Source organism: Aphelocoma coerulescens, chromosome 7, assembly GCF_041296385.1.
Source record: "Aphelocoma coerulescens isolate FSJ_1873_10779 chromosome 7, UR_Acoe_1.0, whole genome shotgun sequence".
NCBI classification, from domain to species: domain Eukaryota; kingdom Metazoa; phylum Chordata; class Aves; order Passeriformes; family Corvidae; genus Aphelocoma; species Aphelocoma coerulescens.
The window spans coordinates 14,517,437-14,530,838 of NC_091021.1; the positions used below are offsets into that span (position 1 = coordinate 14,517,437).

The 13,402-nt window shown below is 37.6% G+C and overlaps 1 protein-coding gene across 16 annotated transcripts in view; it reads right to left on the reverse strand.

Moving 5' to 3' along the window:
* The window catches only part of ABI2 (abl interactor 2), a 63,675-nt gene that overhangs the window by 13,436 nt on the left and 36,837 nt on the right, over nucleotides 1-13,402 (reverse strand). For 4 of the 16 annotated variants that reach the window (XM_069022283.1, XM_069022282.1, XM_069022280.1 and 1 more), the window contains 3 exons: nucleotides 4,139-4,236; nucleotides 3,264-3,410; nucleotides 2,114-2,238 (listed from right to left, as the gene is read on the reverse strand). In XM_069022283.1, the coding sequence (XP_068878384.1) occupies nucleotides 2,114-2,238; nucleotides 3,264-3,410; nucleotides 4,139-4,236 (370 nt within the window). Of the gene's footprint in view, nucleotides 1-1,020; nucleotides 1,204-2,113; nucleotides 2,239-3,263; nucleotides 3,411-4,138; nucleotides 4,237-11,178; nucleotides 11,197-13,402 lie in introns of all 16 variants that reach the window. The other 12 variants (XM_069022284.1, XM_069022281.1, XM_069022278.1 and 9 more) reach the window with 6 other exon arrangements.

The following is a 13,402-nucleotide window of genomic DNA, read 5'->3' on the forward strand; positions in this document are numbered from 1 at the left end:
GCCACAGCTCATCTTCATGAAAGTAATTTAGACATCAGCATCATCTTCTGAGACCAAAATTCATCACACTTCAGAAAATTCTGGTCACAGGTACAGATTCTAGTGTAAATATCTTCTAATTCTCTATGAGCTACAGCCCCTTAAACTAAATGCAATTTCAAGAATGCTTCTGGAACTTGGTGCAATTCTTACTAAGAGAGGGACACTAATAAACACACAAACCAACTCACACCCCTGTGAGCAGCCTCCATTGTAATGTAAAGTAGCAGAGCATGCAGGTAGCTACACGTGAATTTGGCTGTCTGAAGGAGATCTTTACAATGCAATCTCCTCATCAAAAGGTGATACAGGACAGCGTTATGGTTGGTGAGTGCTACACTCTGCAACTTCAGCTCATGAGAAAACAAAAAGTGTAGCACTAAAAAAAGGAAGTTTCAATATACACCCTAAGTACCACATATTAAAACAAAATGCTTTAATACTAGTCTGCATAATAAAAACTCGTATTTTAGCTAATACTGGACACAAAAACTCTGCCCTTTTCATCAGTTCATTAAAGGGAGACTTGTCATTTGACAGCATTGAAGAAACCAGTCATATAAACTACACTTTGCTAGATGCACTTTTTTTTAATTGCATTTATTAAGTAAGTAATAGAGAGAGTCAAGTAAGTAAGTAATAGAAAGAGTAAGAAGACCCAGAACTATCAGTGCTGGTTCCCTCCAAACAACTATTTTATGAGGTTCTCAGTATCAAAAAAAAAAAAATTATGATTTAGTAAATTAGATAAATGTAAAAATAATAAAATTATAAAATTAAATGATTGCTGTTAATGAAATCAGCACACCTTGAATTGTCTACTATAACTTTGCGTTATAGTTGGGTATTATCAGATATTTTCTAGTTATAATTAAATTTTTTTTTTAAATTATAAATCACTGCTGCCAAAGTAACTTTGCAAAGCCTTGGATCATGATCACATCTGGGTTCATCTGCCCAGCAGCTGGAGCAGACACTCACCTGCAGAGGGTGTGGAAGAAACAGCAGGGGGAGTTGGAGAGGTGAAGCCATCAGCAAGGGGCTGAGCTCCTGCAGCAGCAGCAGCATCTGGAGCAGCGGAGGAAGGGGCAGGAGGAGCAGGAGGAGTGGGGGCAGGAGCAGAGGTAGCAGGAAGGGGAGAAGTGCCAGCTGAGCCAGCAGGGGCTAAGTGAAGAGAGGAGGAAGAGGTGGAGTTAATAAGGAGATATGTTAGCAAGGATTAGAGAAAGCCTCTGACTATTCAGTGTTAGCTATTTATTAGCTGCACAGCATTTCAGAATGCACGAGATGAGAAAACAATGGAGCTGTTAAAGAAAGGCTCATTCCTGTGTAGATGGTAAATGACGGTCAAGCAAATCCACTTCTTTCCAGGTCTGAAGGGAACACAACCCAAACTTTTCAGTGAAAGCCATTACTTTTGAAAGATGTCGTTGCATTGTGTTATTTATGCTCCAGTCTCTAGCATGGCCGTCTTTAAGTTTTGTATGAATTAGAAAATACAAAGAGGAAACCAAAAAATTTCCAGCTCCTTGTTTCAGAAGCATCAGCTATTTTGCTGCAAGCCAACTACAGGCTCTTCTTCACTGAAAAGGTTGAGCAAAGGAAAAAGTAGTACTAATAACTCTTTCTACTTCTGGAAAGTCTGGGGCCATTACATTGAGCAAGTATCTCTTTGTGACAACTCAGGCTTGCATTGATGTACTCAAGATTTACTCTGTGCCTGCCTCTCATTCAATTTAATTTTCTAAAAACATGCTTCTATGTATCTGCATAAACAGCCAATGAAAAAACATCTATTTACTTAAAAGGACAAGGGAGAAGTGTCCCTCTGCCCACTGAAAAAGGTGCTGTGTCCTACCTTGTCACATGCAGACAGCCAGGCAAAAAATTCTGATAAACAAATTAATACATAAAAGGAACATTACAGCACATCAGACACTCAGAGAAGATACTACTTGATTCAAACTCATATTATCAATAGCAGTGAACTCTGGGCTTCACTTGGAGTTTAGGAAACTGCAAATGCTCAAGGCTAACACTAAGGCAGAAAGAGGAACAGCAAGTTTCCATTTACCTGGATAGACACTAGGAGGAGATGGTGTGGGAACAGCAATGGGAACACCTACACTTCCACTTCCACTGTTCTCTCGACTGCTGCTCCGACTACTTGGGTGGCTTCCTCCACTGCTCCCACTGCTGCTGTAAGCAACCAAAGTAACCAGGGTATGAATATGCTGCTGTTCATGCTGAAACATAAAATCTCTCATAGAGCATCTTATGAAATCAAAGAAGTAACAAGGAACAAGAGAAAAGAAAGAGGGATGATGCAAACCTATTCAAAGCTGGGTTTTCCTGAAACTCTTCACTTTGACTACAACACAGGAGGTTTTTCAGTAAGTTTTTCAGTAAGCTTAGTGAGCTTGCCCAAAAATGAAACACTTCCAGAACCTTGTTCAAAGCATGTCATTCCAGGGTTGTTAAGCCCCTACAGAGCAAATACAGAGCTTTTTCCTGTAACTTTAAAATGTATAGAGTGCTTAGACCGCAATTTGTATGCTTTCATATGAGACTACTGAAGTCTAGAAGTTGTAAGACAGTAGTACTTAAGATTTCCGATCTTTTAAATCCACTTGTCTAGCCATCCTCAAGTACTTACTATTTTTAAAAAGTAAAGATTTCAAGGGAGGTATTTAGATCTATCACATCATGAAATTTATTAACCTAGAGGAAAAGCTAGTCTTCTGCAGAGCCTTTGGTAATGCAGTTTAGCTTTATTCTGTTTGAAGTTATCAATATCCCCAAAATACTATGCTACAATATCAGCTACTCAATCTATAAACATCAAAGACCGTTCAAAAATGTCAAGTATAAGCATCTATGCAGCCCTTCAATATGTAGAAGTCAAGTTGTGTACAAAGCCTTCCCCCAGAGTGGTAATCATTTAGTAAAACAGTATCACGATCCACCTCCTTCAAAGACTTCACAGTCTTAGCAATTCATTAACTACTCCAAGTGATAGCACTAAAACCAAAGTGAATAGGGGATTAAGCGATAATCTTAACACGATTCACTATTCTGGTTTTATTAGTGCTCATTCTCATCACTTCAATGACATTCCCAGTCCATACGATGAATGAGGGAGCTGCAGGGTATAGGGAGGTGCCGCTGGATTTGGTATTTAGCACAGCACTGTCTGGCCCTGCGCCCACAGGCCAGGCCGGTACCTGTAGGTGCGGTTGCGCTGGTTGACCGAGGCCGTTCTGACCGGGCTCTGCTGGGCCGGGGCCATGGTGCGCGTCGGGCTGGGCACGTAATCGTTGGGAACCACCGGGGGCCGCACCGGCTCCAGCGTGCGGTACGGGGAGTGCCGCCTGCACCGGCACAAGCACATGCCACAAGCAAGTTAGGATAACGCAGACAAAACCAGAGAGACTTCACTCATTAAAAGACAGCTACATACTAATCAGTAATGTGAGCTTAAAAAATGAAAGAAGTTTTTTCTATAACTTTGCAGTACTTATTTTGTAGGATAAGGGAAAAAGCAATTAAGGATGGTCTTCACGTACTTCAGTCTTCCTATCAATAAACTCTGCGTGGCACATCCTGTTCTTGTTTTAAAGGTAAGCCATTATCTTGCATTAAAATAAAGCACCATGGTGTGTATGTATATACATAATCACATACCAGCATTCATCCCACTTATAACACGTTCTCCTAAGGTCAAAGTCAGATTCGTAAACTTAGCAGAAAGTACTTTTATCAAATACAGTACAAATAATTAATGAACAGTGCCACATACTCATTTTTCAGTTGTTTAGCACCACCTGTGAAAGCCACAGCTACTGACATTTTACTCTAAAGCTTGTAAGTGTTCTGCATTGAGAAAAAGGTTGCTGTTGGGAAAGGCTGATGATGCCCACTGTCTTCTGGCAGAAGCACACTAACATACAAGACATGATCAGTGTAAGAGGATGCAGATTAAACACCTCTTGACCTTTGTGAATAGTTAAAATGAAACCATAAAACCCCTCCCAGTACAGAAAAAGAATGAATCTTCCCTCTTTTCCCTTCTGTTAACCCACTCAGTAACTGCACTTACCCAATAGTTCCTTTTCCTGACATCGGTGGACTTGGTGGCTTCTGGGTGGGTGGTGTTGTGCGAGGCAGCCCACCCATCTTCATATTCTGGGTGCTGACCTGCATGAAAGAACGGGGAGAAAAAGGGCCTTCACTGAGCTCAGGGTCGAGGGGGAGACACTGAGATGCCTTTAGCAATTAACTCTAAGTAGGGGAAGGTTTAAACAAAAAAAAATTGACAGGCCATGCGTTTTATATGCAATTTCCACTCTGCTAGAAGTCAAGAGTTGCGCTCAAAGGACTCTTTGTGACATAGAGATTTTAGAAATTGTACAAAAAAGTGAATTTGCCTTCAGACTATCACATAAACATTAAATCTCTGACAACACAGACACTGAACCTATCTTGGCTGAACCTCCCAGTCATCTTTTGAGATAAAGGCAGTTATTTCACATGGCACTACTGAACAGTAAATTTGCAAAAATATTTTTGAATATTGTTTAAAAATACTAAGGCTTATCTAATAGGCCACAATCTAATATGATTTATACAGATATGGAGAAGTAATATATAAATATGATCCATTAATGTTTTAATGTTTTCACAGCATATAAAACACTTCTAAAGGTAATTACTTTAAATATTAGTTACATACATGTAAACATAGAGAGAAAGCTATTTTGAGAAATATACAAAGGTTTATTTTTTCCCCCCATCAAATCTGTAGCAATTTCTTCTCAGAGTTTATAAATAAATGGACAGGGAGAAAAATACTTAGCAGTGATGTGATATAACTGCAGTTGTCCACTTCCCCTCTGTCAGGTTAAAATACTAATGAAGTAAATTTGCATAAAATAATTTACTCTAACTTCTTTTAAAAACTCATTTGCATTCCTGCCTGATTGATCAATCTAGGAATCGTAAACAATTGTTACCAATGTGCATTTTGCTTCTCTGTAGTCTGCCAGCCAAGCAAAACTCCCTCAATGCACGCATCCTTACAGGAATCATTACACGGTCTGCTTACAAAACAGCTCGGATTCACGAACGCCTGAGCTACTGCTTAGGCACAGAGATATTCAGCAAACCTGAACAAGTGTGCTTACATCCCTCTCTCTATTCTTCCTGTCATGCTCTATTTCACAGTGTTTCTTCTTTCCAAAACCTAAGTCTTGGCTACTGCCCCCACCTCCCACAGAAAAAATGAAACAGTGATCAAGGCACTCAAAAGTATTTGCAAACATCATTGAAGGCAAATTACTCCTTCAAAATTTGACTGTAACAACTCACTTAAAACCTTGGCAATGTTTAGATTTGTGAATTGATAAATATTGACAACAGTACAAAGAGTAATACATTCAGTATTCTAATCCACTGAAACTTGATTCTCTGGCTCTAAATAATCCCAGTGCTATCTACATTTTCAGTCTGCAGGGAGGAAAAGAAAACACAAGCATTGGAAGGGGTATTTCATCAGATTCAAAAACAGGAGTTTGGATTTAGTTGTGCAAGAGTACTCTGGAATGTAAATTTAAGACAAAATTATTTTGTACAGCATTATAAAGTCCTTTAAGCCAACTCTAAGCAACAAGAAATCTAAAGTTAATTCAAGTGAGGGATGAGGTAAGCACTGAACTACAACTACTTGAAGGGAAAAGGGAAAGTGTAAAATGAAATACATTTTATTCTATACACGGAACATTTAAGAAATAGCAAAATCTGAATTTTTTTTTAAAGTTGCAGCACCTCCTGTATTTCCTCTTTCATTAAACATGCCTGTTTCACCTACCTACCTACTTGAGTTTTCAAAAAAACCCCATAAACATACAAAATCCACCTTAATTAAATGCTCACTGAATTGTCACTTGCTGTATTTCAAACAGCCCACTCAGCCTCTGCTTTTGGATGCCTTTAGATGACAGACCAATCTTCATGCCCCTCAATAGTCCATTTAATTAGGGTTTTAATTGGCTACACTATTGGTTCTGACGAGATGATGTAACCACTGGCTATCACTTTACAGTTAATATAAAATTCCATATATTTAATACAAATAATCTTATTATTTTACACACAATGTCTGCAAGAACAAAAACTAACTTCTAGGCATCCCCAGGGCTACGGCTACATGAAAAGAAAGGATGGCTGAGGTGGAGGATGCTGGAACATCCCACTGGGTACAGCCAGAAATGGAGGTAACCCTTGCCTCACTAACACAGAACTCCAGTGACTGCTAGATACTTTCATTAACACTGCAATATGACCCATCCTTGACAAAGGATGGGAAGAAAGCTTTAGAGAATGTGGCCAAACAAAAAATGATCCCTTTTTAGCCCAGGAACTCAGCAAAAAGAAACCATCCTTTAAAAAGACTAACCTGAAAGATGGGGAAATTCACGTGCAGTAGGTTTAGTTTCAGGGTCCTGGATATTACTTTTCAACATTGAAATTGAAATGTTCAAAGAGCAAGTAATTAAAATTTACAGGGTTGTCTTCAAATCTGACAGGACTGATGGCTTTAGGATCAGCTACTCCAAGTTAAACAATCCTGTGCAAGTAGCTTCCCCTTTGACTTACTGCCAAATCATCACACAAGAAAAATTAAAAATATACAATTATTTCAATAGTTCTAATCAAAATGGGCAGATCCTTGGAAATAAAAGCATGCAAGATACAAAAAAAAAACCAGAAATGGCACAAAGTTGCAACTACAGCTGAGATACAAACACTATAATATATCCAGCTGTCTCCTTCAATGATAATTTCTACTGGAGGGCAGCGTGGGCAAGGAAGGCCATTATTGCTCCCTCTCTTCCAAACTTTATTGCCTTTTCTGTTTTGCACATATGGTTGTAAATACAGTTTCCATACACAAATCCTCACCTATACACATCCCTCTTACAAACACCTAAAATCTGAAGCAACCACCAGAACTCGAGGTCACATTTGCATTTGCTGTCAAGTTAAAAAAAATCCTTTTTCTGAAGTAAGCTGGTATTTGCCAGAAGTTGCATTGTTTCAGACATCATTTCCTCTGGTTCTGCACAGCTGGAACTACCCAGAGGCAGCTGATTTCATGAGAGGGTGAAAGCAGAGGAATGCATCTGTCTGATGATGGTTTGTTTGACTGCAGGACCCCACAGGTCTGGGGCCGATTTCTAGTTTAAATCTTGCAAATTATTTTAAGAAAATGCATGGCAAAAGAGAGCCTGCGACCAGAAAGACAAAGGAGTATCTGTCTCTGCCTTTGCTCACAACTGCACAGTTAACCAGCCAACCACTGTACTTAGAACAGGAAAAAAATAACAGAGGCAGTAATGATTTGGGCATAAAGCTCAGGAAAAACCCACAGCTGACTGATGTAAAAGCAGGAAGACAACCCCATGACCAGACAAGTAGGGCACAGGGTCTGTTCAGAATACATGCAGGGATTTTTCAAATAATTTTTTTTTCCTCTTTCACAGAAGAAAAAAAAAGTAAAAAATATTACCAACAGAAGTTGTGGAACACCACATAATTCTAGCGAGATCTTGGTTACTTTTTTTTTACTGGATACCTTGCAGAAGCTTTTTATAGATGAATTAACAAGAACATGCACTACAGAAAAGTATCTTCTACCAAAGCTGTAACTTTGTCAGTACTGGAGTTGGAATTGGAAGTTTTGCCAAGGAAGAAACTACAGAAACTACTTAAAAAGCAGATCCTTGGTAAGTAACACATCCTGGAAAGTGCTCTGGGATCCTGCCCCACAGTAACAGCTGTAAAATGAACCATAAAGAAATGGATCCCAGTGAACCATTCTATTTCAAAATGGTACAATAGTATTTCATCCAATATTTTCTATTACTGAGCTACAGTTCTAGAAAGGTACCATCTGATGACTTCAAGACACAAGATGGCACTCACTAGAGCACTCAGAAAAACTATCCTTTTAAGTCTAATTTTTTTAATAATTAAGACTTATTTGGCCAATTTCTGGTTTTGGCGACAAGTTTTTCATAGATTACCGTGATTAAAACACCATCTTATGGTCCTACATATAACCAAGTTTCCTTCATAGTTACATTTTTATCAGCATTTAACATACTGAATTTCTTTAGCACTCCACTGTATAAGGAATTTGTACTGAAATAAACTGGTTAAAACTGATAAATCCTGCCGTCCATTCAATTTAATTCTTGGGAATGTTTTCACGAGCAAAAAAAAAATACACTGAACAGGAAGTGCAGAAATACGTAGTTGGTCAGATATGAGAGCTGGTCAAGAGACGGCAGAAACTATTTGCACCAATGCCCTGTATTTATACAGACGTGAGGCACTTACCTGCAAGAAAGCAAGGTGGGCTTTTTGAGGGGTGGGGTTATTTTCAGTTGGTTGGTTGTTTTTTTTCCCCCCAAAAATCCTGAACACCAGATACTCGACAATCAAACCTCAGGAGGAGCTACTTTCTAAAGCTGGATGCAGCCAGAATTTTTTAAGTGGTGCTTTACATTTATACTGTTATTTTCTAGAACTTTCAGGATGTCAAAAGAATAGTTTTTTTGTCCAAAACCTAGTAAGAAAAAGTGTCCCACCAGTGATGTTTCACGGATTAGATTCAGAAACTTCAGGCAGTTCCTTGACCTTCTTGAGCAATTTTATACCAAATTATAGGAAAAAAAACCCACAAGGCTGAATGAAAACTACCTTCCCATACCTTGCTTCATCTTGTTAACACTACAGAGATGATGAATAGATTTTTGGCCCACCATCTGCTATCTCAAAGTCAATTCCTTTTCAGACTGTGCTCAGTCACTCAAATACTTACTGTGTGTGTCTAATCAAACCATTTGCTTGTCAGTTCATTAACCAGTTTACACGGTAGTGAAATGTATAAATTTCAGCCCTGTTTTGGCTAATGACCACAAGTAGAAGCTTCAGTAAGTGAGCTTACTTGTTTTTACCACATCCACCTATGTAAAGTAATTGAAAAACCAAGTCTGGTGAATACAAAAAGGCTTAAACAATGTAATTTTCAACTGATTTTCCCCTGACTTGTAACTGGAATTTTCTTCAAAATCTGTTTAAAATTTAAGTTCCTCAGACACAAATCCAGTGCTACAGTCAGTCAGTTTAATATTATAGCTGCTAGGTAAGGCTAAGGTTTTTTTGTAATCATGAAAAAGAAATGCAGGCTGAACACTTCATACCCAATCACTTCTAAGTGAAGTAAAATAACCATTCACACAGTACAGGGGCTACTAACTGCTTTTTAGTCTTCTTTCAGCCTGATGCACAGTGACTATAGTGAGAGAAAGAATAACTCAGGTCTACCGAGAGATGCTGCGCTGCTTTCTGCCTTTTTTGTTTTCTCTTTTAAACTCCCATGTTTTGGCAATGAGAAGCTGACTGATAGGTTTGATTCCTCAGATCAAATTTCTAATTGGGTTCACTCTAGTAAATAAAGAAATGGTGTTATAACAAAAAATGTTATTTTCATTCCAAACCTATAAACAGAAAAAATATTTTCTTTGAAAAGCTGAAGAGACTCTTATTGCCACTGCAGATAATGCACAGATACGTCAGTTCATATATAATCTACAATTATACAATTTTAAAACTTTTCTTAGGATAGTCATTACTTGTTTATAAACTGCAACTACAGAGAGCAACAAAGAAAAAAATGAATTTGCAAACTCAATTTAAGAACAGAGAAAACCATCATCCAATATTGTGTCCAGAATAAGACATATTCACCACCAAAAGTATCCATTTTCTGTAAACAGACAGTAAAAAAACAGGGAGGAAACATATTTTGCCATTCTCAAATTAAAAGCATGTAAACACTAAGTGAGTTGAAATACTGTACACCTCACCACCTTTGTAAAAATGACGTGAGAATTCTCTCATAAATTAAAAATTTTCCATTATTATATCAGATATGCTACATACACTTAAATACCTGACTAAAAGTACCATCTGTCCAATTTCACAGGGACATCAAGGAGGTATCTACAGAAATACTTGGTTTTACAGGCCATCTCAGGAATTTGCAGGATTTCTTCTAGCTTTTTCCAGTCACAGAAAATACTTTAAAATATTCCATGACAACTTGGAACTTCCTTTAATCAATATACTCATTCTACATATTAGCGTTCTATGTTCTAAAATACAATTCCCTCATTAAAACTGTGGCACCTGCTACTAAAAAACTTCCATTCCCTCTTTCCCCAAACCAGCTGCACTTCAGGAGGAAGAGGATATCATAATACTCAGTAAAGGCTATAACCTATCTATTAATTAATGTACTATGAACTCCACCATAATATCATGTAACTTAATTTAACTGCTTGTCTAATTGATTTGATGCTTTTTATTGCTGCTTCTGCAGCCACTAAGACTGCTAACATTTAAAGAATATGGCATATTTCAGCCTGAGTTATTGTTGCACTATTCATTTAATATTCAACTAAATAAATCACTTATCTTGTTGTTTAACAGTTATTAAGTATTTTACACAATTATCAAATTTCTGGAAGTTTCCATAGATGAGTGCTTCTGAGTATTTAAGCAGTGCTATCAGTTCCTGAAAAAATTAAGAATACTGCAACTTTAAAAAATAATATACAGATTTGAATTTGTTACACACCTTTGGAGCCCATTATCTGAGCAATCTCACACTGAAACATTAATCCAAATCAAACTGTAACTTACACCGTATATAGGATAAAAAGAATATTACACAGGGGGAGGCTCATATTCAGCTGCTATCTAGTCCGTGTATATTTTTGTCTACACAAGGCTAGCACAACATCCCTCCCTCATAAATTATCTGCTAGATATGCTGAGGGCAGCTAATATTTTACCACAAAGCTTTTAAAATTAACTGTGTTAGCTTCCTTTCATATACACATCAATTTATATCACAAAATGGTTATCCACAATGAAGTACTCAAGAGAAGTTCTGCAACACAGAAGGGAGAGCGGGTGTTGTTTTAAACAATAGTAGCATTGATGTCAATCATCTCCCCGTGTGTAATAATCTCAGACGAAGAATGGAAATCCAGCCCTGGGGTTTCTTACCTTAAATCTAAGCAACCACTTAATGCATAAATGGAGCAAATAAAAGAGGTAAGGAAAAAAAGCATTGAAAGGTTAGTTGGAACTTCAGGATATGAAGAGAAAGGAAAAAGAAAGAAAAAAGTTAAGCATTCGGCATTAACAAAATAATGTATCAGTAGATCATAGAAAGAGTGGTTAAAGCAGAATGTCATGAACAAAAGATCTTCAAGCTGAAACTTTTAATATACATTGACCACAAAGCCTTTAAATTATTACTTTAACATTCAAATGTTTGTACACTGTTTACTCAAGTTTTTACAGAGCTAACAAAAAGGCAGCTTCTTTCAAAATGTATCATGAGACCTAGATGGATTAACTTCAGAGATTAATTTATTTGAGCTGTCAAAGACTAGCCTTATCAATGAGCCTGAGCTCATTTAAATTGTTTACATGCATTAGCATGTTTACAAGTAGCTGAAATGGAAGCTTCTAGCATATTAAGCTAATAAATGTTCTTTTCTAGAGAATGCTGTTGGTTAACTTAATGCCATGAGATACCTCTTGAACAAAGATCAAGAGCAAATCATTACATCTTGTAAGACGTACAGCACACTCTGTGGATACTGCACCACAAATCCACATTTTCTAAAGTATAAATTAAGACACTAACCAACAGCAAAATCTTACTTTAAAGCCTAGGTGCTAGCTTTTTTGACACTAAGTCCTGCATCTTACGAGAACAATATCATACATCATCTTTCTCCATAATAATTTCTTTTAAAATTACTTGTCTTTCCATTTGAATGATCTGTTTTCAGTTCAATTTATCTAAATGTATGATTAAATTTACTACACTTTCTGCAACACTGGATGTTAAATATTCATGTAAATATTTAAATATTCAAATAAATAATTATTTAAATGTTCTGATAAATAGTACAGCATCCAGAGTGACTGATTTGTTTGATCCATTTAGGAGAAACCCTGCTCTATTAAAAACAAGCATAATCTGACTTACTAGAAAATCTCCTGTCTTTGAGTTTAAAGTTCTGTGGTCGATTAACCAATATGGCCTCTGCCTCATGCAGCGACACTGGAAAACCAAGTCCCCCTGTACTGGCCAGACTGGTCAGTTACACTGGAAGGTCCATCAGCAGAGACCTCAGCAGAACTGCCCGGTAACTACAATGCCTTAGTACACACCTCTCTGAAGGGATCACTTTTTTTTTTCCCCATTCCCTTGATTAAAGAACTCTTTGGTGGGAACAATAGGTTGGAAGACTTTGTAACTTGGGAAACATTTGAAAAAAATTGAAAGCAAGTCTCTGTCACACAAAAGGTTCTTTAGATTTTTGCAGCATTGTAGCTTCAGGGAGGGAAGATGAGAAGGGACTGCTGGGATGACAGAGAGGCACTTGAATTCTCTCACATCTATTAAGAAACCATACTATAGAGCAACCCTTCCTGAACATCGTCTCCATGATGCTTCAAATTTCTGAATGGAAGGAATAAGATGCTCAAGGGTCTATACTACTACTCAGCATGGCATACTGAATTTCTTGGCCAAGGATCCTCCCTTTTATTCCTGTATTATTCTGTCCACCTTGCCATCTTTCTCAGGGGTTACAACGAATGTCTGCTGCATCAAGCATTCTGCCTGTCCTGAAAATACATAATTCTGGGTCCAAGTACTGGAGCAGAAGCCCTTGAGCAGAAAAAGGACAACAAACACAGACTGAGGAACCCTGACGCTAACTGGAATTTTAATGCTGTTTATGCAACAACTCCTTGTGAATGCTCACTTGAAGGGAAAAGTATCCCAGCTCAAACAATAAAGAGCTATATATAGGCTAATTTAAAGCTTCCACATTTTTTTTTTTCTCTCTGTTCTACAGCCAGAGATCTAATAAACTAATCTGTAGCAACTCAAGTAGAACAAAAACAACAGGTTCATAAGCACAACTGGCCACTTTTCCCCCATCAACAAGAGAGCTGTTCTTTCTTCTGTCCTAAGCACACCATTAACCTGACTGGAACACATTTACAATCTTCAGGATAGCATGACCTCAAGTTCTCTGATTGTTGTTTCACAAGTGCACAATACTTCTTCATTTTCTAGATAAACCTAGTGCATTGTAAATAAAATTTAAGTCTATCACAAGCATAACAAATGGATGTAAACACACACTCGACTCATCATCCATTCGATGAACTATGTTCTTTCAAAAGAATGTAATTCATTGCA